Source organism: Artibeus jamaicensis, unplaced genomic scaffold (genome assembly GCF_021234435.1).
Source record: "Artibeus jamaicensis isolate MK-2021 breed Jamaican fruit bat unplaced genomic scaffold, CSHL_Jam_final scaffold_369, whole genome shotgun sequence".
NCBI lineage: Eukaryota > Metazoa > Chordata > Mammalia > Chiroptera > Phyllostomidae > Artibeus > Artibeus jamaicensis.
The window spans coordinates 43,082,324-43,107,500 of NW_026522042.1; the positions used below are offsets into that span (position 1 = coordinate 43,082,324).

At 35.7% G+C, this 25,177-nt stretch overlaps 1 protein-coding gene across 1 annotated transcript in view; it reads left to right on the top strand.

The window, feature by feature from the left end:
- LOC119044353 (cell cycle checkpoint protein RAD17-like) overlaps positions 1-25,177 on the top strand; it is a 54,171-nt gene that overhangs the window by 24,606 nt on the left and 4,388 nt on the right. Inside the window, 15 exon segments of the mRNA XM_053657238.1 lie at positions 1,046-1,149; positions 3,247-3,385; positions 3,388-3,503; positions 3,985-4,068; positions 5,922-6,081; positions 8,070-8,206; positions 8,657-8,709; positions 8,794-8,919; positions 9,010-9,079; positions 14,413-14,524; positions 14,901-15,086; positions 17,107-17,192; positions 17,311-17,457; positions 18,917-19,066; positions 20,982-21,102. Coding sequence (XP_053513213.1) covers positions 1,046-1,149; positions 3,247-3,385; positions 3,388-3,503; positions 3,985-4,068; positions 5,922-6,081; positions 8,070-8,206; positions 8,657-8,709; positions 8,794-8,919; positions 9,010-9,079; positions 14,413-14,524; positions 14,901-15,086; positions 17,107-17,192; positions 17,311-17,457; positions 18,917-19,066; positions 20,982-21,102 — 1,791 coding nt within the window.

Below are 25,177 nucleotides of genomic sequence, written 5' to 3' on the forward strand. Positions count from 1 at the left end.
TAGGAGCAGTTACCTGCTTTATAAAGGAGCTAATTGTCATTGTCAAAGAATGATTTGGAGTTTTTACCCTAACAACAGCCTGAGTCTATCATTTTGATCTGCCAGTTATATTTACTCAAATAGGTGTTTTTTTCCACCCATGTACCTCTTTGAAACTGCAAAACAAAGACTTCTTTAATCGTGAACGATTTGTGTGTGTACGATTTATTTTCTAGTGTTTGGAAGTATTTACATGTTATGTGTTCCTCCAAACTGTAAGATTCCAATGTACCTTCCAATTTATGTTTATAGACCGTCCCCTCTGGCTAACTTAAAATTGGTGAATTTACTAGTTTGTTTAAACACTGAAGAATTTTGAAGGTCAGAAAATAGTGCTGTCAAAAACTTCCTAATATGTTTAAATAAGGAAGCCAGTTGTAGGAAATATTTACAGTAAGATTTAAATTTTGTCCAACGTGAGTGATAAATTTGAATTCATTATGTACAGGTGTTTAAAAAAAAAAACTTTGGCAATGAAAAACTTCACCTGATTTAAAACAAGGAAATTTTAATTTCCATTTAAAAACAGCACAGATAATGTTGTCTAATTTTTCTTAATAACGGTAGGTCCAGAATATGTGGTTTTTCTCTTCTCTAATTATTGAGTTCATATGAAGTACTTTATAGCACCATGAATAATATTATTTGACAGAGGTTATAGTCATTAAAATGAAAATTTATTTTAGCATTTTGATATTTGCATCTATGTTTAGTATGTTCTTTCTCACTGATCTTGAGCATTTGCGTTATGCTCTTGATTATATCATATATATTAATTGCTATCCTCGCCGTTATTTTCTTAAAATTTTTCTAAAATTGATTTAAGAGCTTGAAACACCGGTTTGTTGTTCCACTTAGTTGTGCATTTATTGGTTGATACGTCTATGTGCCCTTATGGGAGATGAGACCCACAACCTTGGCTATTAGGGTGATCCTCTAACCCACTGAGCTACCTGGTTCGGATCTGTTTTTTCTTAATTGAGAATTTTTTCTTTTTGTTTCCTAGGTGAATTATACTTTAATATACTACGGGTTGTATGCTATGGATCGGAACTATTAAAGTTTATAATGTCAAAAGCTTTTCTTAGACGAAAGGTGTCTTCCACAAAGGTATGATACACTAAAATGGTCATACAATTGCCGAAAAAGATTTACATTTTTGTACATGTTCTTAATTTTTTACTGCTATCAGTGTAATGGTACCCAATATCTGTTGTAATTAGTGATCTAAAAAAGTCTCATAATATGTTGTTAACTGTACACTGAAAGTGCAACCTTAATTTTGAAACCATATTTACTATGCTATTCACAGAAGAGCAGTAGAAGAAAAGTATGAGTTGTAGTGGTGTTCAACTTTAACAACAAGCCCTGCCTCTTAGAAGTCCTAAGGTTCAGTGAACTAGTTTTCAGCAAGGTTAGGAGGCAAAGTAGGTTGAAGGTCAGACAGTATCATGCTCAAACTCAAAGAGCTGTTTTCCTAGTGGTTGATACGTTTAAATTAAAACTCTTTTTTTTTTTTTTTTTTTTACTTTTTAGATTTTATTTATTTTCAGAGAGTGGGGAAGGGAAGGAGAAAGAGAAATATCAGTGTGTGGTTGCCTCTTGTGCACCCCTTGCTGAGGACCTGGTCTACAATCCAGACATGTGCCCTGACTGGGAATCGAGCCATGACCCTTTGGTTCACAGACCTGCATTCAATCCACTGAGCTATACCAGTCAGGCCTAAACTTTATTTTTTAGAGACAGGTGAAGGGAGGAAGAAAGAGAGAAAGAGAGAAACATTTATCAGTTGCCTCTCGAATACACCCAACTGGGCACCTGGCCAGCACCTCAGGCATGTGCCATGCCAAGGAATCTAACCAGTGACCCTCTGTTCTTCAAATGCTCAGTACACTGAGCTATACCAGGCATAACTGCTTTATCCTTGACCTTAAGTAAATGATTTAAATTTGCTGTTTCTCTCTGTCTTTTTTTCAGTAAACGGTAGTCTACATTTATGTCAGAAATAAAGCCATAAAATGTAGATCAGGATTCCTATCAAAGCCATAAAATGTAGATCAGGATTCCTATCAAAAGGATTACTATAACATAATTTGTATGTACTCTTAAAACTAAAGGAAAGAGACCAAAATTATAGTAATAGTGACAGTCTTTTGAAGAGGAGGAAATGAAGTAGGTAGCTATAACTGAATTTTTTTCCCCAGAGATTTCATTTCTTCATCAATGATTGATAACATTTCTAACTCTCTGTCCTTAAAAGAGGAGTGAATATAATCAAGACATAATTACAAATTACTCATAGTATCAGGATTCTTAAATTATATCCTCACTAAGTCTTAATTGTTAATAGGGATTGTTTTGATGTATGAAGTGTAATGTGTTAACTGGTTGACATGGAAGTATTACTCCTCTCACTGTTGTACATGCTTAAAGTAATGTTTCTTGGTTTTGTTTTCCTTTTTTTTCAAAGGTACTTTAAATATTTATGTTTCAGTCCTACATGAGTTTAAAATAATCAGACTACTCTCTATCCTGGGAAGATTACAGTAATAAAAACAATTAAATTTGTATTCTATATTCCTTTATATGGTATTCATTACCATGGTAAAGTAGACAAGTATGCACTTCAACTTACTGTAAAGTACAAAAATAACTAATACATATGGAATCAGTTTTCTTCTTTTTTATTCTCACCGAAGGATATGGTTTTTTAAATTGATTTTTAGAGAGCGAGTGAGAGAGACATCTGTCAGTTGCCTCCTGTATGTGCCCCTACTGGGGATCGAATCCACAATTTATTTGGTGCATGGGTCAATGGTCTAACTAACTGAGCCAGGAATCAGTTTTATTTTTTTAGTTTTTACTTTTCTTAAGATTTTATTTATTTATCTGTAGAGGGGAAGGGAAGGAGAGAGGGAAAGAAATATGAATGTATGGTTGCCTCTCGTGCGTCCCTTGCCGGGAACTGGCCTGCAACTTAGGCATGTGCCATGACTGGGAATAGAACAGTGATCCTCTGGTTCATAGGCCCACGCTCAATCCACTGAGCTACACCTGTCAGGGCTGGAATCAGTTTTATTTAAACAGCTACCTTTTGAGATTTTTATTTTATAGATTGCAAATAAACATTTTTTAAAACAGACTACTTAAATTATGTAGGGAATAGATGCAATAAATGTAATAGTATTTATGTGATTTTTTTTTCAGGTAACAGATTGGGTAGACCCATCATTTGATGACTTTTCAGAGAATACAAGCATCCCTGCTATTACTGCCACATCATTCAGTGTGAATAACCCAAGTCATAGAAGAAAGAATGTGCCTTCCACATTAGAAAGTAGCTCATTTCAAGTCGGAAAAGAGCAACACTGTCTTCCTCAGAACAGATATATGCTCTAGAAAACTCAAAGAACTACCTGTCTGAAAATGAACCATGGGTGGATAAATACAAGCCAGAAACTCAGGTACTAAGTAGCAAACAAACATAGTTTTATTTCAGGAAGGAGAAGGATGTGCATTTTCCGGTTGTTATTCATAAAATCTTGCTAAATGATTTGGAAAAAACAATAATTTCAGGGTTTTTATTTTATATACCAAAGCTCAGAGTTTTCTCAACAGTCATTCTGAAGTGGTACCATTGGTAGTCTTACATCAAATTTAACACGAATGTAGAATTAATCTGTTTATTTTATTCATTTATTTATTTATTGCTAAATGTAAGACCCCGTGCTATTTATTCCCTTCCCAAAATATATTAAAGGATTTTTTTAAATTTTATAATCCAAACCTACTCAGATTTCCAAATGATGGCATCAGTTGTTAAGTGTAATCAGTTTTTTTTGTCATGTTAATTGTTTGCTAGTTTTAAAATGTTTAATTTAATCTGCACTGATGTACCAAAAACCCTTGAGTTAAAATGTTTTATTTTAAACTTGAAATTTTTAGCATGAACTTGCCGTGCACAAAAAGAAAATTGAAGAAGTTGAAACATGGTTAAAAGCTGAGGTCTTAGAGAGACAAACAAAACAGGTAAATAAAAGATATATTTTAAACATTTAACACCAAATATTTCTGTCTTATCAGTGGTTTCAAGAAGTTAAACTTTTATGAAGATTGTATGCAAATAAATGCAGGTCACTATCCATGGAAAGCTTTCTGACCTTACTACTTCTGGCCACACTAAAAGATTCTGAGACTTTTGAGTTTTCCCTGTACGTGTTATATCTTCTTTTCAGTCTTATGTCCTGTCATTAACGTAAAGCACAGTAAAGCAATTCAGGTGCTAGTATCTCTCAACAGTGAAGTAAGCAGGCAAATTACATATTAGTTTTTGTACTAAACATAGACTAAAACAGTCATCATTCATTTATGTTGATGTTTTTTGTTTCACTTCCTAATACCAGTTACTCTCAACCCTCACCTAGAAGATTCTCTCTTTTAAAATTTTTCTAGTTTTGAGATTCTTCAAGCATGAACATAGAATGGTAAATGAATACATGGATTTGAGTTGAACAGTTTTGTAAGAATACTTTATAAGTCTTGGTGTGTGTATTTTATATTGCATCATATCAGGAAATATGTCTGGTTCTGCTGTTTTGTTTATTTTATTTTATTTATTTATCTTTAGAAGGGAAGGAGAGAAGGAGAGAAATATCAATGTATGGTTGCTTCTGGTGCATCCCCTGCTGGGAACTGGCTTGCAACCCTGGCATGTGCCCTGACAGGGAATCGAACCGTGATCTTTTGGTTCACAGGCTCGTGCTCAATCCACTGAGCTACACCAGCCAGGGCTGGTCCTGCTGTTTTTGACGTGAACTTTGATCACTAGATTAAGGAAATATTAGTCAAAAATCTTCATTATAAAGTAGTTTTCTGTTGCAATTGGCACGTAATCTATGGGGAGGTACTTTGGAACAAGTAATCGTCCAGCACCCCAGCAGTTTTTCACGTAACTGCTTTAGCATCCATTTTCTGTCTGTCTTGTATGTGTTTTCATACTAAACCAAAGGTTAGATCCAAAAGCTTGATATGATTCAAAAGAGTACCTGTTGCCATTGGAGGCAATTGAATCACTGTTTCATCTCAATGTTGAAAAATTAAAGGAAATGATTTTTTTAAAGGTTTTATTTATTTATTTTTAGAGAGAGGGGAAGGGAGGGAGAAGGAGAGTGAGAGAAACATCAATATGTGGCTGCCTCTCGTGTGCCCCCTTGGGGACCCGGCCTGCAACCCAGGCCCGCAACCCAGGCATGGGAATTGAACTGGGAATTGAACCAGTCATCCCTTGGTTCGCAGACTCTTGCACAATCCATTGAGCTACACCAGCCAAGGCAGGCGTGATTTTTTTTAATCACATTTACCGTGTGAGGGAATATTATTGGGACCTATAGTCTCTAGTTTCTTTAGAGTCCTATCTTTTAAATATGTTTCTTAGTATACATTTTTTAGAAAATCTGATTGCCAAACTGCTTTTCCCATTAGAATATACTTGTGTAATATTTAAATACATAATCCTAAGAGTTCTGTGTTAAGATCAAATTTTATGAGTTCAGGTAACCTCTAAAAATATTTGTTTCAAATGTTACCTCCTTAATCCAACTGAGGTTTAGTTGTTTTAATTTGGCTACAAAGTAGTTCTTGGGAGGGGCATAATGTAAAAACTGAAGAATTAGTAGAAGCTACACTTAAAGGTCAGGAAATAAGATGATCTTATTTTATCTAAAGGTGGCTTGCTTCAGCTAGCATTATTGTGAAATGTAGTCTGCTTGTACCAGACATTTGATAAATATTTATAGAATAATTAGTATTTAGAAAGATTCAAGCATAATATTCTCATATTCCAATGATTTTGATTGTTAATTAATGTTTGTGTTTGGTTTTAGGGTGGATCTATTTTATTAATAACAGGGCCTCCTGGATGTGGAAAAACAACAACTATAAAAATACTATCAAAGGAGCATGGTATTCAAGTGCAAGAGTGGATTAATCCAGTTTTACCACAGTTTCAAAAAGATGGTTTCAAGGAGACCATGTTTAATCATGGTAAGATTTGTTATGAAGATAATGGAAATACTGGAAAAAGCCTGTGCTTCATCGAAAGACATTTGAAACACACTCCCCATTTATACCCTTAATATTCCTTTTTTTGGTTTATGTTCTATAGACAAAGGTATATATTACCTCTCCTATACTAGATTGGCATCTGTTCACTACTAGCTGCTTTACAAAGTCAAAGTAGCAATCAAATGAAACTGGATGAGAGCATTTTCTTCCATATGCCCTAGTTTTCAGAGAGAAGTAATTTTAGGAGAAGGAAAGGAACCAGGTCTCCAGTAGAAGAGAAGGGGATTCTTTGAGGATTAAGTCTTAACTGTTTTGTTAGATAACAATCTAATCTCTTTGTATTATTTATGTATTTTTTTTCAGGTGCAGGCTAGAAAATTAAACTGTATAAATAAAACCTTTTTCTTCTTCATAAATCAAGCTTTAAGAAATACTAAAGGAGCTTGTCTCCAAATAAGGGGAGAGAGCTTAAATCAGACCTGTGTGAATCAAATCTAATCAAAGCATAAGGCAAGATTCTCTTTAGAATTGGGAAGGAGGTTTTAAGACAAACCCCCAAAGATAATAATGATACCATCCCTGGCTGCTGGGGCTCTGTGCATTGAGTGCTGGCCTGTGAACTAAAAGATTGCTGGTTTGATTCCCAGTCAGGGCACATACCTGGGTTTTGGGACAGGTCCCCAGTTGGGGACATGCGAGAGGCAACCATGCATTGATGTTTCTATCCCTGTCTTCCTCCCTTCCCCCGTCTCTAAAAATAAATAAATAAAATATTCAAAAATGTTACTGTTTAAGAAAAATAGTAATGTACTAATTTAAAGATGTGGTATAGCCCTGGCTGGTGTAGCTCAGTGGATTGAGCGCGGGCCTGCGAACCACACAATCACGGTTCGATTCCCAGTCAGGGCACATGCTTGGGTTGCAGGCCACTTCCCAGCAGGGGACACATGAGAGGCAACCATACATTGATGTTTCTCTCCCTCACTCCTTCCCTTCCCCTCCAAAAATAAAAATAAAAATAAAAATAAAATAATAAATTCTTAAAAAAAATAAAGATGTGGTATATAATCATTTCACATGTATGCTTGAATACTCCACAATCATTTTTAGCTTTCAAAGTTTTTGTTATTTTTAGTATAACTAAATTAAGGGAAGCCAAATTCCTTAGGCCACTTTGAAGTGAAAGGAATTCTATGAAAGGAAAATCTTATTGTTTTTAATTTTTAATTTTTAGAGAGAAGGGAAGGGAGGGAGAGAAACAGCAGTGTGTGGTTTACTCTCGTGCACCTCCTGCTGGGGACCTGGCCTGCAAACCCAAGCATGTGCCCTGAGTGGAAATCGAACCAGCAACCTTCTGGTTCACAGGTCAGTGCTCGATGCACTGAGCCACACCAGCCAGGGCAAGGACAGTTTTATGTGGAATATTCTTCAAAAATCCCTTCTCTGCTATTTTCTTTAATATGCTCTGTGCATATTATATCCTCAGTATGTACACTGTTTATGTTACTGGTATCCTGAATTCCTAAAGTTTTACTGCTTTTAAACAGGAACATTACCATTGAATATATTCAGCAAGTCTTCATAAACAGTCTTCTATATGAAAAAAGTCTTCTGTGTGGGGAACTTCCCACATTGCCAAGTTTACCAATCAGTCATTCTACTTTTGTTGTTAAACCTTTATTATTGAAAATATTTAATTTATAGTCACTCGCTCATTTGCAGAGTCTTCATTGGGTACGCAAACTCCTAAGTATTTTTACATTTGTGTAGGACGACAGCTGCGTCCTGAAGTGCGTTGACTCCACAGCACGTTCACTGGTGTGGAGCGTTCCTGATATCCATGACTCTTGCCTTTTGAAATGGATATCCGGTTTGAAATTTGGACAGTCTATAGGATTGTAAGCTCTTCTTGCTTGATGTGTATATAAGTTGTTGAAAATAAAAGGGTTAAATATGTTTCCTTTCAGAATCAAGCTTCCATGTATTTCCCTATCAGTCTCAGATAGCAGTTTTTAAAGAGTTTCTACTGAGAGCAACAAAATATAACAAACTACAAATGGTTGGAGATGATCTGAGAAGTGATAAGAAGATAATTCTGGTTGAGGTACGTGCAACTTTTGAAAACCTTCAGTAACTGTAAACAATTGCAAGATATATTTTGTATTAATAGTGGTAAAATATAACATAAAGCTTTAATATAGCAGAAACCTAAAAACCTATTCTGTTAACTTGAATAGCGTGGCTTTAGGTTAATGGGGTTTAAAAATTTTATGGCTTAAGTATAGAAAAGCCAAGTAAATATTTGGAAAATGATGTCTTAGTGAAAATACTCTTAACTAGTAATCACCCTAAGAAATTTAATGTGAAAATTAGGTTTCCCATTAATGGATATTACTGTTGAGAATATTAGTTATTTCATATTTCCCTTCTATAAAAGTTCTGGTTATAATACATGGAGTGGATAGCATTTTTTCCTGTCTTGGTAAATATAAATCTGAAAATAAATTTACATGGGAATAAAACTGACCAGGTACTTATGATGTGTTTTCAATAGGATTTACCTAACCAGTTTTATCGAGATTCTCATACTTTACATGAAGTTCTAAGGTGAGTTTCAGTGAAGCTTTCTAAAATTCCAAATTAAATGGTAAGTGGCTTAGATTTTAACATTGCTCTATGTTGTTAATTTAGGACGTATGTGCAGATTGGTCGATGTCCCCTGATATTTATAATCTCTGACAGTCTCAGTGGAGATAGTAATCAAAGGTTACTGTTTCCCAAAGAAATTCAAGAAGAGTGTGCTATATCAAACATTAGGTAAGAATGAAATTTCTGCCTAAAATGTTAACGTACACATTATGTTTTCAGTTAATCATTTAACCATTTTCTTGTATAAAACTTTGACAGTTTCAACCCTGTGGCACCAACAATTATGATGAAATTTCTGACTCGAATAGTGACAATAGAAGCTAATAAGGTAAAGTTTCTTAAGAATGCATTAATTTGAATCTTTTAAAAAGAGTGTGTTTATATTTAGAAAGAGGAGAAGGGAGGGAGAAAAAGAGGGAACCATCAAATGTGAGAAAGAAACGTAGATCGGTTGCCTCTCATATGCACCCTGATCTGCGACCAAACCTGCAACCCAGGCATGTGCCCTGGCTGGGAATCAAACTGGTGACCTTTTGCTTTGCTGGACAGTAGCCAACCAACTGAGCCACACTGGTCAGGGCTTGAATCTTACATTGTTATTTTAGAAAACCAAACTTAAGAGGTATTATGTACACTTGAGGTAGAGACACATATTATTTCAGTTTTTAGAATTAAAAAATTTTATTGCACTTATAAGGCATGCCATTTTGGAAAATGTAGGAACTACTGATTTAAAAAATTCTTCACCTTTTATACTATTAAACTTAGCTTTTTCCTTAACATTGAGGGCAATTTCCCTTTGTTTAGCTTAGTGTTCTAAATAGTGCCTGTAATCAAGAAATTGTTTCCTGGCATCTAGGTACATTAGTCATCAACAGTCCAACTCTGCTTTTATCTTGTTGACACTTTTGTGTGTGTGTGTGTGGTTATAAAGACATACTAGCCCTGGCTGGGTGGCTCAGTTGGTTAGAGAGTCATCTAGGTATGCCAAGGTTGGGGCTTTGATCTCCCATCAGGGCACAACCAAAATGAATGCATAAATGAGGTGAATAAATAATTATTTCTCTATCTCTTCCTTCCCCTCTCTGTCTAAAATCAATAAATTTTTCTTAAAAAATCACGTAATAAAGTTTACCATGTCAATAATTTTTTTCTAGATTTATTGAGATATAACAGATAAAACATTATATAAGTTTAAGGTATACACATGTTGATTCGATATACTTATATATTGCAAAGTGATTGCTACCATGGCATCATCTAACATCTTCATCACATTACGTAATTACCTTTTTTTGTAGTGGGAGCATTTTCAAATATGAAATACAGTGTTACATTGTTATTAACTATACCATCTTACGTATTTTTCAGTGTCTACTTCAGTAGTGTTGGCTTACTAGCATTGTTGTGAAACAACTCCTGTCACTTTTAATGCATCATTTTTTCTATCGTTCACATCTATTGTTAAATAGATGGAACTTCTCCTACCTGCATGGTTCTAGATCTTACAGGAAACATCATTTTTTTTCTCCACTGCTGGGATTAAAGGAATTGAAAAAAATTTCCAAGGGAGGAGTTGGTTTGAAGATTAAACCAAATAATGTGTGTGTATAGAGCACTTAACTGAATAAATAATAACTTTTCATATTGAAAAATTAGAAACAAACTGAGTCCAATAATGACGCAGTTACATGGGTGAGCTATTATGTCATTAGTGTTTTGAGACTATTCAGTGATATTGGAAAATCCAATTTAATGTCAAGTTGAAAATGACAAGATGTAAACTTGTATGCTAATACTACCAGTAAAAATGACTTCAGCCCTGTCAGGGACTATGCAAAATATTTATATATTTGATATTATTAAACCTCACCACAACCATATAAAATTGGTACCCTGTTTTACAGGTAAGGAAACTGAGCTTTGGTGGAAATAACTTGCATAATATTCCACAACAGTTAAGTATCAGATGGGTTTGAAATTTTGTTCTGACACCAACTTACTGTTAAAAAAAAACAATTGTCAGTAACAACAAAATGTGTGTGTGTGTGTGTATACATACATATATACATATACATACATATATGCATGCATATATAAAAGCATGTACATTCTAGAATAAAGTATATAAAAGTGATACATGTGATTAGTTCTAGTGCTCAGTGGTTAGATTACTTGTGATTTTTTTAAAAAGTCTACATTCTTTCCCTGGCTGGTGTAGCTCAGTGGATTGAGTGTGGGCCTGCGAACCAGAAGATCGCGGTTCAATTCCCAGTCAGGGCACATTCGTGGGTTGCAGGCCGGTTCCCAGCAGGGGCCAGTTCCCAGCAAGGGGTGCACCAGAAGCAACCATACATTGATATTTCTCTCCGTCTCTCCTTCCCTTCCCCTCTAAAGGTAAATAAATAAAATTCTTAAAAAAAAAAAAGTCTACATTCTTTAAGAGCATAAGTACAGATTATAGTTTTAAATATTTTATTTATTTGTAAGATTTTATGTATTCATTTAAAGAGAGGGGAAGGGAGAAAGAAAGAGGGAGAGAAACATCAATGTGTGGTTGCCTCTCACACGTCCCCAACTGGGGACCTGGCCTGCAACCCAGGCATGTGCCCTGACTGGGAATCAAACTGGCAACCTTTAGTTTTGCAGGCCAGCACTCAATTCACTGAGCCACACCAGCCAGGCCTTAGGTAATTATGTTAAGAAGGCTATTGACATCTTAAGTGAACTTAGTTGTATGGTAGTGTATGAAATATAACCCCCCTTCTCTGGGGGGGTTATATTTCAAGACCCCCAATGGATGCCTGAAACTGTGCACAGTATCGAACTCTATATATACTGTTTTATCCTTGTACATACATACCTATGATAAAGTTTAATATATAAACTAGGCACTGTAAGAAATTAATAAGAATAACTAATAATAGAACTGTTATAACAATAAAAAGGGTTAATTGAACGCAAGCATCGTGATCCCGAGACAGTCAACCTGATAGCCCAGATGGCTACTAAGTGACTCACAGGCAGGCAGCTCTACAGTGTGAACGTGCAGGACAAAGGAGTGACTCGCATCCCAGGCAGAGTGGAGCGATGCTTCAAGATTTTACCACGCTACTCAGAACGACACACAATTTCAAACTTAGGAACTGTTTATTTCTGGAATTTCCCATTTAATATTTTCAGGCTTCAATTGACCATGGGTAACTGAAACAATGGAAAATGAAACCCCAGATAAGGAGGGACTACTGTAATAAGAAAGAGTATTGAGTTTCTCAAGTTTTTTTGTCTAAGTAGATGTCTCATTTTCATAGGAAAAATAGCCTTTAGTCTTTCCTGATACCATTAGGTATATAAAGTATGGAAAGAACTGCTGTTCACACACTTCAGCCACATTTACATTTTCATTTTGTAGTAATTTACATTTATGGTATTTCCTCCACGGATCATGATTTCAAATTAGATTTCCATTTTGGGAAGTAATTCATATCTAGAATTTTTCAAAACCAAGTACTCTAACAATTTTTAAATTCAGTGTTTTTGCAATAAAAATAAATTTAATAAGGAAAAGAAATTCACAGGCATGAGCAAAAAATTTTGTGAAAGAACGATGAGGAGAGACTTGCTATCTGGGTATTGGAGCATAATATAGAATCATAGAAATGACAACTGTCGTATTGGCACAGTGACAGACAAATAGAAGAATTAAAACTAGAAGACAGAACAAAGATAGGTCAATATATGTAAATGGAAATTTTCTATATGAAGTGGCTTTTCACATCACTGGGGAAGAGTAGACTTATAGTTAATAAATGGTGTTGGAACAACTGGATATCCATGTGGAAAAGCATGAGGTTGTATCTTTATAGTATGCACAAAAATAATATCCAGGAAGATTAAGTGTTAAAATGTAAAAATCAAAATTAGAAAGTATGAAAAGAGTAAATAGTGACTTTCTGTTGGGGGAAAGTCTTCTAAGCAAGAAACAAAAGCCTGAAAGCCATGGATTTATTTCAAAAAAGTCAGAAACTTAGGGAATGGCAAGGCAGGGTAGGGAAAATTAAAAGGCAGGCATAACACCTAAATATATAAAAATGTGCCTCCCAAAAAGGCTAAGAATAGGAGCCAGAAATATGAATGGCTAGTAAACATGAGGGGTGTTCTGGTAATCAGAGAAAATCGTTATCATTCAGAGACCATTTTTCACATATGAGATAGCAAAACACTTAAAAGATTGATAAACAGGGTTGTCAAAGATGTGAAAACACGGGCAATCTCCCATGCCATTGGTAGGAAAAATAAAATTGGTCATTTTATTTTGGACACTTCGAAAGTGTTCTACAGAAATATTCATGTATTTTGGCAGATATATATGTCAGTAATGGTGAAAATTGGAAACAATGTAAATATCCCTTCATTGGGGAAATTATAAATTGTAGTACACCCATAGCATTTTTTAAAAAATGAGATATATTTCAAGAGCACCCAAAAAAGGTACTGAATAAGTAAAAATCAAGTCATGTGGTAATGCATACATAATAGTATCTCAATTATGTCTACATATAGACACTGTATATACTTACAGATATTTGGGCACAGAGAGTGGTCTGGAAAGGTACTCACTAGAATATCAACAGTTTTGACAAAGCTTAGGATTTGAGGAGAGCAACAGAAAGTAGACAGTAACTTTTTAATAAACACTTTGAGACAGCTTGAGTTAATAAACTTAAAAATATTTACTGAAGGCCCTGACTGGTGTGGCTCAGTGGATTGAGTTGCCTACCTGTGAACCAAATGATCGCTGGTTGGATTCCCTGGCCTGGTGTTGGAGGCCAGGTCCCCAATTGGGGACGTGCAAGAGGCGACCTTTGTTTCCCACTCTCCCTTCCCCACTCTCAAAAGATAAATAAATAAATCTTTAAAAAATATATATATATATATATGGATCAGAGCATGGTGCTTTTTTCTATTTTAATGGTTTTTACAAGATCTAAAATGTCATTATCTGTGAACAGTCGCATGAATTTAAGTCATTTTAGTAAATCATTAGGAGGTTCTGAATGGTGAGTAGGGACACATTTTTTCTTGCCCTATATTTGAACTACCAATGATGTAGTAATATGTATTTTTTAATTCACATGTATGTCTTTGAAATATATGTGTATTTTATTTATCTTAAATGTCTGTATGAAACTTGGGCTTTAAAGATGAGTTAATGCAGTTGTGGCTTTTTAATCCTCAACAGACTGTGTTAATATGCTGAAAACCCTGGTGTAGAGATTTTCGTGTAAATTTTTGTAAATTAAGTACAAAGTTTTTGTGCTTAATTTTACTAAGTTATATTGTGATTTGAAGTCTCTGTGTGTGGGTACATATGTATGTTTGTATATATGGATTCGTGTGTAGTGAGAGATAGAAACTTCACTGTAATATTTTGTCAAAGCAAAAGACTATCTTATATTCTTGATGTTTTTTTACCTTAAACTATGTCAAGTCATCGATCGACACTTGTACTTTCACAGGCAGGCTGGGGTTTAACACGGAGGCATTTTTGCATTCAAGTTTAAGATTCTAATGTACTTCCATTAAGTTTATAAAATCAAGGAGTTTTAACTTTATTGTTTTAGAAAAACATTTAAAAATCTTTAATTTTTTTCATTTTAGAATGGAGGAAGTATTACTGTCCCTGATAAAACTTCTCTAGAGTTGCTCTGTCAAGGGTGTTCTGGTGATATCAGAAGTGCAATAAACAGCCTCCAGTTTTCTTTTTCAAAAGGTAACTATGGACGATACATTCTTACAACATTATGTATAACGTCATTGTTCATGAAATGAAATCAAACTAAACATTTTAATTTATAATTGAAAGCTACCTATCTCCACTTACTATTTTTTTATTGAGACAGTGTCGTAAAATTACATTTGTACACTTGCATGAAAACTCCCTAATGAATATGTCATCACATGTATCTGTATACACGCGAGCAAACCTGACTGATTTTTGTGATTTGCTGCTTCCCCTTTCAAAGTGAATTTGACTTCCTGTTTGAAAATCCTGGCTCTGCCTCTTAGCAGTGACTTCATCTTACAAGTTCTAGCTTTCATATTTTAAATTTATTTTAAATATTGTCACTTGGGTGTGTATTATTTAGGAAGAAACAATTTATGCCCAAGGAAAAAAGGAATGTCTTCATTAAAATCAGATGCTGCGCTGTCAAAATCAAGACGAAGAAAAATACCTGATAAGGTTGTTGAAAATCCAGAGGTCCAAGCTATCGGTGGAAAAGATGTGTCTCTGTTTCTCTTCAGAGCTTTGGGGAAAATACTATATTGCAAAAGTAAGAAAACCTTATACAGTAAAAATAACTTTATTATACATTAGTCTTACAACTGATAGAAAGCACTCCAAAGTTTTAACTGTCATGTATTTGGTCCTGTTACAAGAAGGAACTATGGCTAGGTCAGTGACTATTTGGCAAGGCCTAAGCAGGAAAATATATTTATCTAGATAGAGTATTTTGGGAATATGAGTGATTAAACATAACAACTAACTACTGTAAGCCATGTTCATGTTTGTAAGTCTTACACAAGTATAGTTTGTCAAAGTTGAGATGTCAGTCCATCTAGATTTTTAGTTGCAACTGTTGGCTGCCCAAGCCTTCTTAGCACTGAGCTGTGGCCACCAGGGTGCTAGGCAAATTACCCGGTAGCTTCAGGTTTCTTTGGATTCTCTTACATTTCTCTGGTCTCTTCACTAACTGCCTGTCCCTAACCAGAGGTGTTCTTCCTTTTTCTTCTTGTTTTTAATGACTATTTTTCCTCAAGTGCCTTCACCCTCCTCACCCATTTGTAAGCTCCCAAATTGTCTGTTCTTTCAATAAAATCAGTTTTCAATCTTATGGTCCAGAAGGAAGAAAATTGAGATCCCCCCTTTTTTTAAATTGGTCTGATGTGATTTTTATAAAGAATAAAACAATTGCCCAGACTGGTGTGGCTCACTTAGTTGGAGCACCATCGTCCCATAGTCAAAATGTTGCAGTTTGGTTTCTGATCAGGGCACATATCTAGGTTGCAGGTTTGATCTGTGGTGCGGGCACATGCAACCTTCAGTTGGGGGTGCATTTTGGAGCCAACCAATTGATACTTCTTTCAGTCTCTTTGTCCGTCTCTTTCTCTTGCATCGATATTTCTTCCTCTCTCCCTTTCTTTCTAAAAGCAATGAAAAAGTGTCTTTGAGTGAGGATTAAAAAAATGGATAAATAGAACAGTTTATACAGATTATTTTCAAAAGACTTTATCTATTTTTAGAGAAGGGGAAGGGAAGGAGAGAAGGTTGCCTCTTGCACACCCCCTACTGGAGACCTTTGGTGGGCAAGCCCAGGCATGTGCCCTGACTGGGAATCAGACAGGCAACCCTTTGGTTCAAAGGCCAGCACTCAGGCCACTGAGCCCTACCAGCCAGGGCTGCACGAATTTTTGAAGGAAAGTCATGGCGATAGTTTAAAATAGTTTTAGATGTCAGAACAAAAAGCAAATCATGTTTAAAAAGAAAAATGCCTTATGTGTACAGTATCCTCAATATTCTCTCAGTTTCTCAGATCTCTTGTAAAATAGCTGTATCAGTGAGTCACAAATAGTCTGAGCAAACCTTCACTGGAGCCTCATGCTTATTAGGTCTGTTACTGTCTGAGACTGTTTCCTAGTTGCGAAAAACCCAGTTGTTTGAATCCACTCTGTTTATCTTCCCTATAACATTCTGAATGCCTCTTACACCTGCTTTCCATCTGTCTTCCTTGTTGAAAATTGAGATTTCTAAATAGAAACCTTCGTGCCACCTGAGGAAAATGAAACAGGTATCACTTAGGTGGAAATGAAGACACTCCTCTGTCTCTGGCTCCCCTGACCTCTGAAGCTCCGTGCCCATGCCACTGATTGTTTTCCTTCCACCCTTTTTTTCCTCCTCAACTTTCTTCTGTAACCTCCTGCCTTAGGGAGTGGTGGTTCCTGTTCTCTCCAGCAGAGGGCAGCATCCGCCTATATAGTGAATTAAGCAGTAGCGACCTCCTTATTGAGATGAGACTCTAAAGAAGAAAGCAACCCAGAGCTGGAAAGATGAAATGTGGAGTGCTTTAAGAAGTGGAATATTTTAATTCCAGAAATGCCATAATCTAAGCATCAGAATTCTAAATTTTTCTTGCTAATCAGCAACTCACATAAGCTTCCCGTTATTTTGTGTTTTAATTTTAACAGCTCACTTAGTATTTTTGAAATTATGTGCCTAAGGTGTTGAAAAACGTTCAAATGAGAGGTGTTATATAATTACAAAGATGTTGTTATTAATCCAGAAATTTTTTATAGGAGCATCTTCAACAGAATTAGAATCACCTCAGTTGCCCTCCCATTTATCAGAGCATGAACGGGATACGTTGCTTGTTCATCCTGAGGTAAAGCGTAAAGTCGTTAATACCATTTAGCACTATTTACAAGACATATATTATTGACATTTGTAGGCATAGAGATCTGACCACCAAATTTTGTATGTGTGCTTTTTTTATATTATAGGAAGTAGTAGAAATGTCACACATGCCGGAAGAGTTATTTAATTTGTATCTTCACCAAAACTATGTAGATTTCTTCACGGAAGTAGATGATCTTGTGAGAGCCAGTGAATTTCTGAGTTTTGCAGATGTCATCAGTGGTAACTGGAATGTAAGACCATTTGACTTCAATGTTTTTGTGTTTGAATATTTCCTCCGAATTGACAACAACATTTTACTTTTATTCTTTATTATTTGCCATGATTTTCTGTGACTTCTTAATAACTATGAGAAAATTAGTTCCTCCAACCCTGTGTGTATAATGAAGCTTCAGCAGTTACTCTGATTTTTCTGGTGATAATATAACACCAATTCCCTTGTAAAGTTTTCTTATTATAAAATTAACATATACTCAGAAATTTTGACAGCTATTAAAAAGTGGATAGAAAGAAAATAACTGCTTTCTGTACTTTCTGCTAAGTTTTAAATGTTTGTTTTTTTACAGATTGGAAATTATTCACAATATAAATGTGTATTTTTTCTTAATATTTGAACACTTCTCTGGCCAGTATAGTAGCCACTAGGCACATGTAGCTAATTAAATTAAAATTCAGTTTCTTAGTCACACTAGCCAATTTCCAGTATTTGATAGTTATATGTGGCTAGTAGCTGCTATATTGAACAGCCTATTTTAATATATCTGATATTTCTATCGTAAACAAAACATCTCTATCATAGAAAGTTGCACTGGTTAACACTTCTGATATGTAAACATTTCTCTGTGTTATAAATGTTGAAATAGCATTAATAATTAAAATTAGAAAACTACAATAAAAACATTTGATATAGTGTGTCATGTTTAGAGTTTCATTATTCAGCAGTTGTATTTCCTTGAATTTTTAAATATTTTTAAAAAATACACTTTTAGAGAGAGGGAGAAGAGGGAGAGAAACATCCTTGTGTGGGAGGTACCTACATTGACTGGTTGCCTCTCACATGCCCCCAGCTGGGGACCTGGCCCACAACCCAGGCATGTGCCCTGACTGGGAATTGAACCAGCAACCTTTTGGTTCACAGGCTGGTGCTCAATCTACTGAGGCAGGCCTACCAACCAGGGCTGTTTGCAGATTTTTTTATATTGCTTTTTTATTTTGAAATTTGTTAACCTATCGACAATTTGAAGGAATAGTACAATAAATATCTGTATGCCTTTACTTTGTTCACCAGTTTTTCACATTTTCCTCCACATTTGCTTGACAATGTATTTACAGAATTCTTTTGATGAATAATTGGAAAGTATTTGCAAGCATCATGATACTTAATACTTAAGCATGTGCAATAACATCACTCTATTACAAGCCTAACAGCATCACACCCCAGAAAATTAACATGCTCTGATTGCCCAGTTGTCTCAAAAATGTATTTAAAGTTGTTCCTCCCACTCACATCCAAGACCTAATCAGAGTTTACACATAGCACTTGATTGTTATGTTTTAGGGCTGTGGTGATGTTCCAGAAAGTGAGCATATAGTGACTAAATATGGTTAGTTTCTGCGTGTATGTGCCAGTGGTCTCAACAGTACTGTGTTATCAGTCTCTTCTTTATTTTACATTTTGTTTTCTTTATTTAGACACGCTCTTCACTCAGGGAATATGGTTCATCTATAGCTACAAGAGGTGTGATCCATTCCAACAGAGCCCGAGGATTTGCTCATTGCCAAGGAGGAGGATCAAGTTTTCGACCATTGCACAAACCCCAGTGGATTTTAATAAATAGAAAGGTAAAAAAAATTGTACCCTTTCCATACATAGGTGGACTTTATGGCATGTAAATTCCATGTCAATAAAGCTGTTATTTTTTTTCAGTTAAAGAAGAAAAATGATGTTTTACTCATAGTAAATACTTGCTAGGGCCCACATTTTTCTTTAAATTATGACAAAACATAAAAGGACAGTCTTAAGTGCTTAGTCATTTTTTAGGGGAAAAATACTGAAAATTTGAAAGCTGATACCTATTTTGTTAGTAATTATTATTGGAATGAAAGTATATTTATAATTTAGTCTTAATTCAAAATAAATCCTGGCTTTGCCTCTAACCACTTGGACAATTATTTTACTTCACAACTAATCAGTGTGTGCACCTAGTTTTCATAGTTATAAATGGAGAGGATTGAGCCCTGTGTGGTGTGGCTCAGTGGATTGAGTGCCAGCCTTCAAACCAAAGGGTCACTGGTTCAATTCCCGGTCAGGGCACATGCATGGGTTACAGGCTAGTTCCCAGTAGGGGGTACACAAGAGGCAACCACACACTGATGTTGCTCTTTGTCTCTTTCTCCCTCCCTTCCCCTCTCTAAAACTAAATATTAAATAAAATCTTTTTTAAAAAAATGTAGAGGACTGCCCTGGCTGGTGTAGTTCAGTGGACTGAGCACGGGCCTGTGAAGCAGACAATTGAGGTTCAATTCCCAGTCAGGGCACATGCCTGAGTTGCAGGGGGGTTCCCTACAGGCCAGTTCCCAGCAGGGGATGCACAAAAGGCAACCATACATTGATGTTTCTCTCCCTTTCTCCTTCCCTTCCCCTCTAAAGATAAATAAATAAAATCTTTTTTAAAAAATGTAGAGGATTGAATTAAAGGTCAAAAACAGGTGGCCTACCAGTTGAATATAACAGGCACAGAATTTTTGAAAGATTTTATCTGGTTTTTAGATAGAGAGGAAGGGAGGGAGAAAAAGAGGTGGAGGAACATCAGGGTGCCAGGGAAACACGGATCTGTTGCCTCTTGCACACCCCCAACCAGGGACCTGGCCCACAACCCAGGCATGTGCCCAGACCAGGAATGGAACCAGGGATGCCCAGCCCACCGAGCCATACCAGTCAGGGTGCAAACAAAGTGTTTTCTAAAAGAATCTTGCTCATCTTTAAAAATTAGTATCATAATGAAAATTCAGACATGGATTTCTGGCATTTCCTGGGGGGAATGAGAAGGAAAGTAAGGCAACACTGGCTCGTATTTTTTCGTGACAGCAGTGGGCTGAAGCCAAGTAGAATCTGCCTGCTGAAGACGGGAGTGGTAGGTACCCCTGCTCGCAGCTCTTCCTCCTGCCCGGCTCCTGGAGCATCTGAGTCTATGACCCCCTGGGTGAAATCCTATAACTAAGTACAATTCATAATCTCAGAAATTTCAACAGATTTCTTTGAAGAATTTTGTGACTTTTAAATAATTTATAACCCCTTATTGATTTGCTTTGCCCATACAGAACAAATACTAATTTTGCATTATAGTTACATATGAATTATCTCTGTAGGACATGCTTCTCTCCTTATCAGCCTAACATTGCACCTGTGTTAACTGAAGACAATAAGTTCTTTCACTGAGAAACAATGTCCTCAAACAATTTGTGGTATATCTTTGTTCATAAACCATCCTTTTGATTTGTAAGTGGTTTTTCCTTCTACCTTAGGTTTTTTTAAAAACGATTCTCACCACTGTTATGTTAAATGTGAAATAACTATAGATAAAATGCTTTGTTAGATAATGCTAGGATAGTTATAGAAGAGCAATTAGATAAACTCTTAAAAGTACATATGTGGTATGGAAGCCCACACACTTTTATAATATTATAAAACTTAGCATGTTTAGGAGTACATATCCATATTTTTTATTTATTGTTTTTTTTCATTTCTTCTATACAGTATCGGGAAAATTGCCAGGCAGCAAAAGCACTTTTTTCTGACTTCTGCTTACCAGCTTTATGCCTCCAGACTCAGCTGTTGCCATACCTTGCTTTGTTAACCATTCCAATGAGAAATCAAGGTAATAATGTGGGTTTTTATTCTCCCCAAGAAGTAGTGTTTCATGACATTATCTTTTTATAGGTCTACTCATCGCTCAGTACTAGTGAGACTAAGTTTTTTTCCCTTTATTTGTTGATCCAGAGTTAATACGCTTTTTGATTAAAAAAGAAATAAAATAGCCCTGGCTGGTATAGCTCAGTGGATTGAGTGCAGGCCTGCGAACCAAAGGGTTCCTGGTTAGATTCCCAGTGAGTGCAGATACCTGGGTTTTGGGCCAGGGCCTCAGTAGGAGGTATGCAAGAGGGAGAGAAGACACATTAGTGTTCTCCTTCCCTTCTCCTCTCTCTAAAAATACATAAATAAAATCTTTTTTAAAAAAAAGAAAGAAAATAATACAGAATTATATCAAGTAAAAATTGAAAGTCTCCTATAACCACAGGTAATTCCTTTTGACAGATTGGTATAAATTCCTCCAGACATTTTTCTGTGCATATACAAGTATTAGATGTAAGCTTTAATTTGTTATGTCACTTACTATGGATAGTGTTCCATATTTTATAAGATAGTGATAAAGCAGCTCTGGAGTCCTGGAAGTCCAAAATTAAGGTGCCAGCAGAGACACTGTCTGGTAAGCACCTGTTTCCAGGTTGGCAGATGTTCATCTTTTCATATTCTTACCTGGTTGTGAGGAGAGCAAGAGAGAGCTGTCTCTAGGATCCCTTTTATAAGAGCACGAATCCCATTTATGAGGCTCTACCCTCATTACCTAATTACCTCACGTCCTAAAGCCATCACATTATGGGTCAGGATTGCAGTACATGAATCTGAGGTGCACAGACATTCAGTATGTAAAGTATATTCAAGTCTGACTCCTATTTTTTCAAAACTTACAGTAATTTTAACCTTATTGATAGAGAACTTTGATTTCAGTATTACAATTCCCGTAATATATTTACATTGTCTTTCTAAGGTTTGAAATAATAATAATGCTAAAAAGTTAGTATACTTATGGCGATGTGCACTTGTACAATTTATGTCTACTGTGGTTCCCCTTTTTATAAATTTTACCAATTCATCACTTGTTTCTTTTTTTTTTTTTTTTTTTTACTGTGTATTATATAAGGGCTACATTTCATTAACAGTACTAGGTCACAAGCCTGCAGTGTTGATCTTCAAGGTAGAACAGAGAATTTGTATAATATTTAAAATAGTAATCTACCACATAACACAGGAACTTTAAAGATAGGGTTTGCCTGATGACTGATCAAAGGAAAGGGCTGTAGAGTAAATGCCGGCCCTCACACAATAAGGGTCTCATCTTTTGGCTTTTAAGAATATTAATACTAAAAGATTTAAAATATTCTATTATACATTCACAGGCAGAAAAGTAGATGACTTTTGTTGGTTTTTAAAAAGTTTTTATTTATTTTGAGAGAGAGAGAGGGGAAGGGAAGGAGAGAGGGAGAGAAACATCAGTGTGTGGTTGCCCCTCACATGCCCCCACCTGAGAACCTGGCTCCCAAGTCAGGCATGTGCCCTGACCGGAAATTGTACCATCAACCCCTTGGTTTGCAGGCCTGCGTTCAGTCCATTGAGCTACACCAGCTAGGGCAGAAGTGGATGACTTTTGTACAATGGATGTGATTAATCTGTGGGTCACAATCCAGAGATTTCTCTATTCTTGCCTATTATTTTGAAGATTATAATTTCAATTATTTCAAGAAAATAATTTTAAACTTACAGAAAAGTTACAATAAAAGTATAAAAGAATTCTTTTATATTCTTCACCAGGATTCCTCAATAGTCAATTTTTACTGTACTTATCTTTCATGTTTTTCTGTTTCTTTATACCTACATGCCTACACATATATGTGTATTTTTTTCTGAACCATGTTTGAGTAAATTGCAGGCATGATGCCCACTATTCTTAAATACTTCCTCAGGTACTTCCTGAAAACAAACTCCTACATAACCACAGTGTACACATCAAAATCAGGAAATTAACTTTTATGTATTACTATCATCTAATTTATACACACCATTCAAATCTTGCCAGTTGTCCTAAATAATGTCCTTTGTAAAATAACAAAAACTTGTTCTCATTCTTCTTCAGAATCCAGTGCAAGATCACATGATGTATTTAGTTTCAATGTCTTTTTAGTCTCCTTTGATCTGGAACAGTACCTTAGTCTTTCTTTGCCGATGAAGTTTTTGAAGCATATGGGACAGTTACAGTGTAGAGGCTGTTCCTCAGTTTAGGTTTGTCTGATTATCCCTCATGAGTGGATTCAGGATATGTGCTTTTGGGGGGGACACCCCAGGAGTGATGCTCTGTTCTCCATGCATCATATCAAGAGAATATGATGTCTGTTTATACTGTTACTGGTGGAGTTAACTTTTATTAATTTGAGAAGATGATATCTCATATTTCTAATGTAAAGATGTTAAGTGTTTATGGGGAGATACTTTGAGATTATGTAAATATCCTATTTCTCATTAAAATTTCACTTACTAGTTATAGCATGTTACTTCTGAAATCTGTGATAGTTGGCAAATGGTGATTTTCTACATTATTCCTTCCACATTTGTGTTGGTGAATTGTACTGTAGGTATTGCTTTGCCTTCTCCCATGTTTGTTTGTTAATATTAGTATGGACTCCAATTCTTATTTCCTCAGTTATAGTTCCTTGCTCTCATTATTTTGGTCTCAAATTGTCCAGATTTGGCCAGTGCAAGCTTCTTCAAGGTAACTCTCTGCCTTTTGACGTGTACCCATTATTCTTTGAGTACTTCCTGATACGAAATGTTCCAACATCATTTTAGACTTTCCCTGCCCCAGTCCCAGAACCAGGAATTTCATGGAGCCCACATTCCTCTCAGTGGAAATTGTATTTAGAAATCAGGATGTGGCACTAGGCATGCTCATTGCTACTGAGGTGTCGTTGTCTCTAGACTTTTCTAGTGGAACAAAGCTAGGAAGTGTGTGTGTATGAGTTCACACTGATACCTTCAATTTCAGTTTAAGACAAAAAGTTTAACCTTTCCCCTCTTAACATCTGTACCTCCCTTATTGAGCAATGAAAAATCCATCTCCCATTTTGCTGAATATATTTATTTATTTACTCAGTTCTCCTACTTATAGCATTTCCTAACAGTCCAGGCTGTTCCTTCGGTTTCAGCCATACTGCCACCAACTCACCTTGGTACAACCGGCCACATCCCATGTCCCCTCTCCAGCTGTGGGATCAAGAATCTGTGTAATTAGCAAGAGCCTCCTTGGAACAGGAGCATCAGCATCACCTGGAAGCTTGAGAGAAATGTGGAATATCAGACCTCACCCAATCCTAACTGAGTAAATGTGCATTTTAACAAGATTCTCCGATTGATTCTTCATGACAGATGTTTGAGGAGTTTGAGAAGTACAGGTTTAGATTACTTACATTGGGATCATCTGGAGAATCATTCATTCATTACTTTAAAAAATTCAGACTCCATGAAAACTCTAAGTTTTCCGTATCTAAAAGCTGGTTTTTAAAAATCATGATTGTATTGTGTAGTGGATTTTTTAAAAGTACAGCATCCAATATTTTTAATAAAAAATAAAAATTAAAAAAAAAGTAACGCATCCAAGAGCCCTCAGATTGGTAGATTCACAAACTATAAGAGGTTTAAAAAATTTTAAATGTGGCTTTTCTTTGTATTATCGAATTTTATACCATTTCTTTCATCGTATGTACTACATCATTTCAGACATTTCTTTAATATTTTTTCTCCTCCTTTCTCCCTTCTCCTTTCTCGTCTTCAGTCAATATTTGTTGGGATGCTCTAAGTTAGCCCGCGTTCCCGATAGCTTTGTTCATTTTTCTTCATTGCATTTTCCCCTCCAGTTGCGATCTCTGTCAGTCCTAGTTCAAATTAACTGAGCAGTTCAGATCTGCTGCTAAGTCCCTGTAGTGAATGTTTCATTTTTGTTACTGGACTCTTAAACTGTGAATTGCCATTTGACTTTTTTTTATAATTTCTGTCTCTTTATTGATACTCTCTCTTTGGTGAGGCATTGTCATTATAGCTGCCTGTTTTTTAATTTTTTAAAA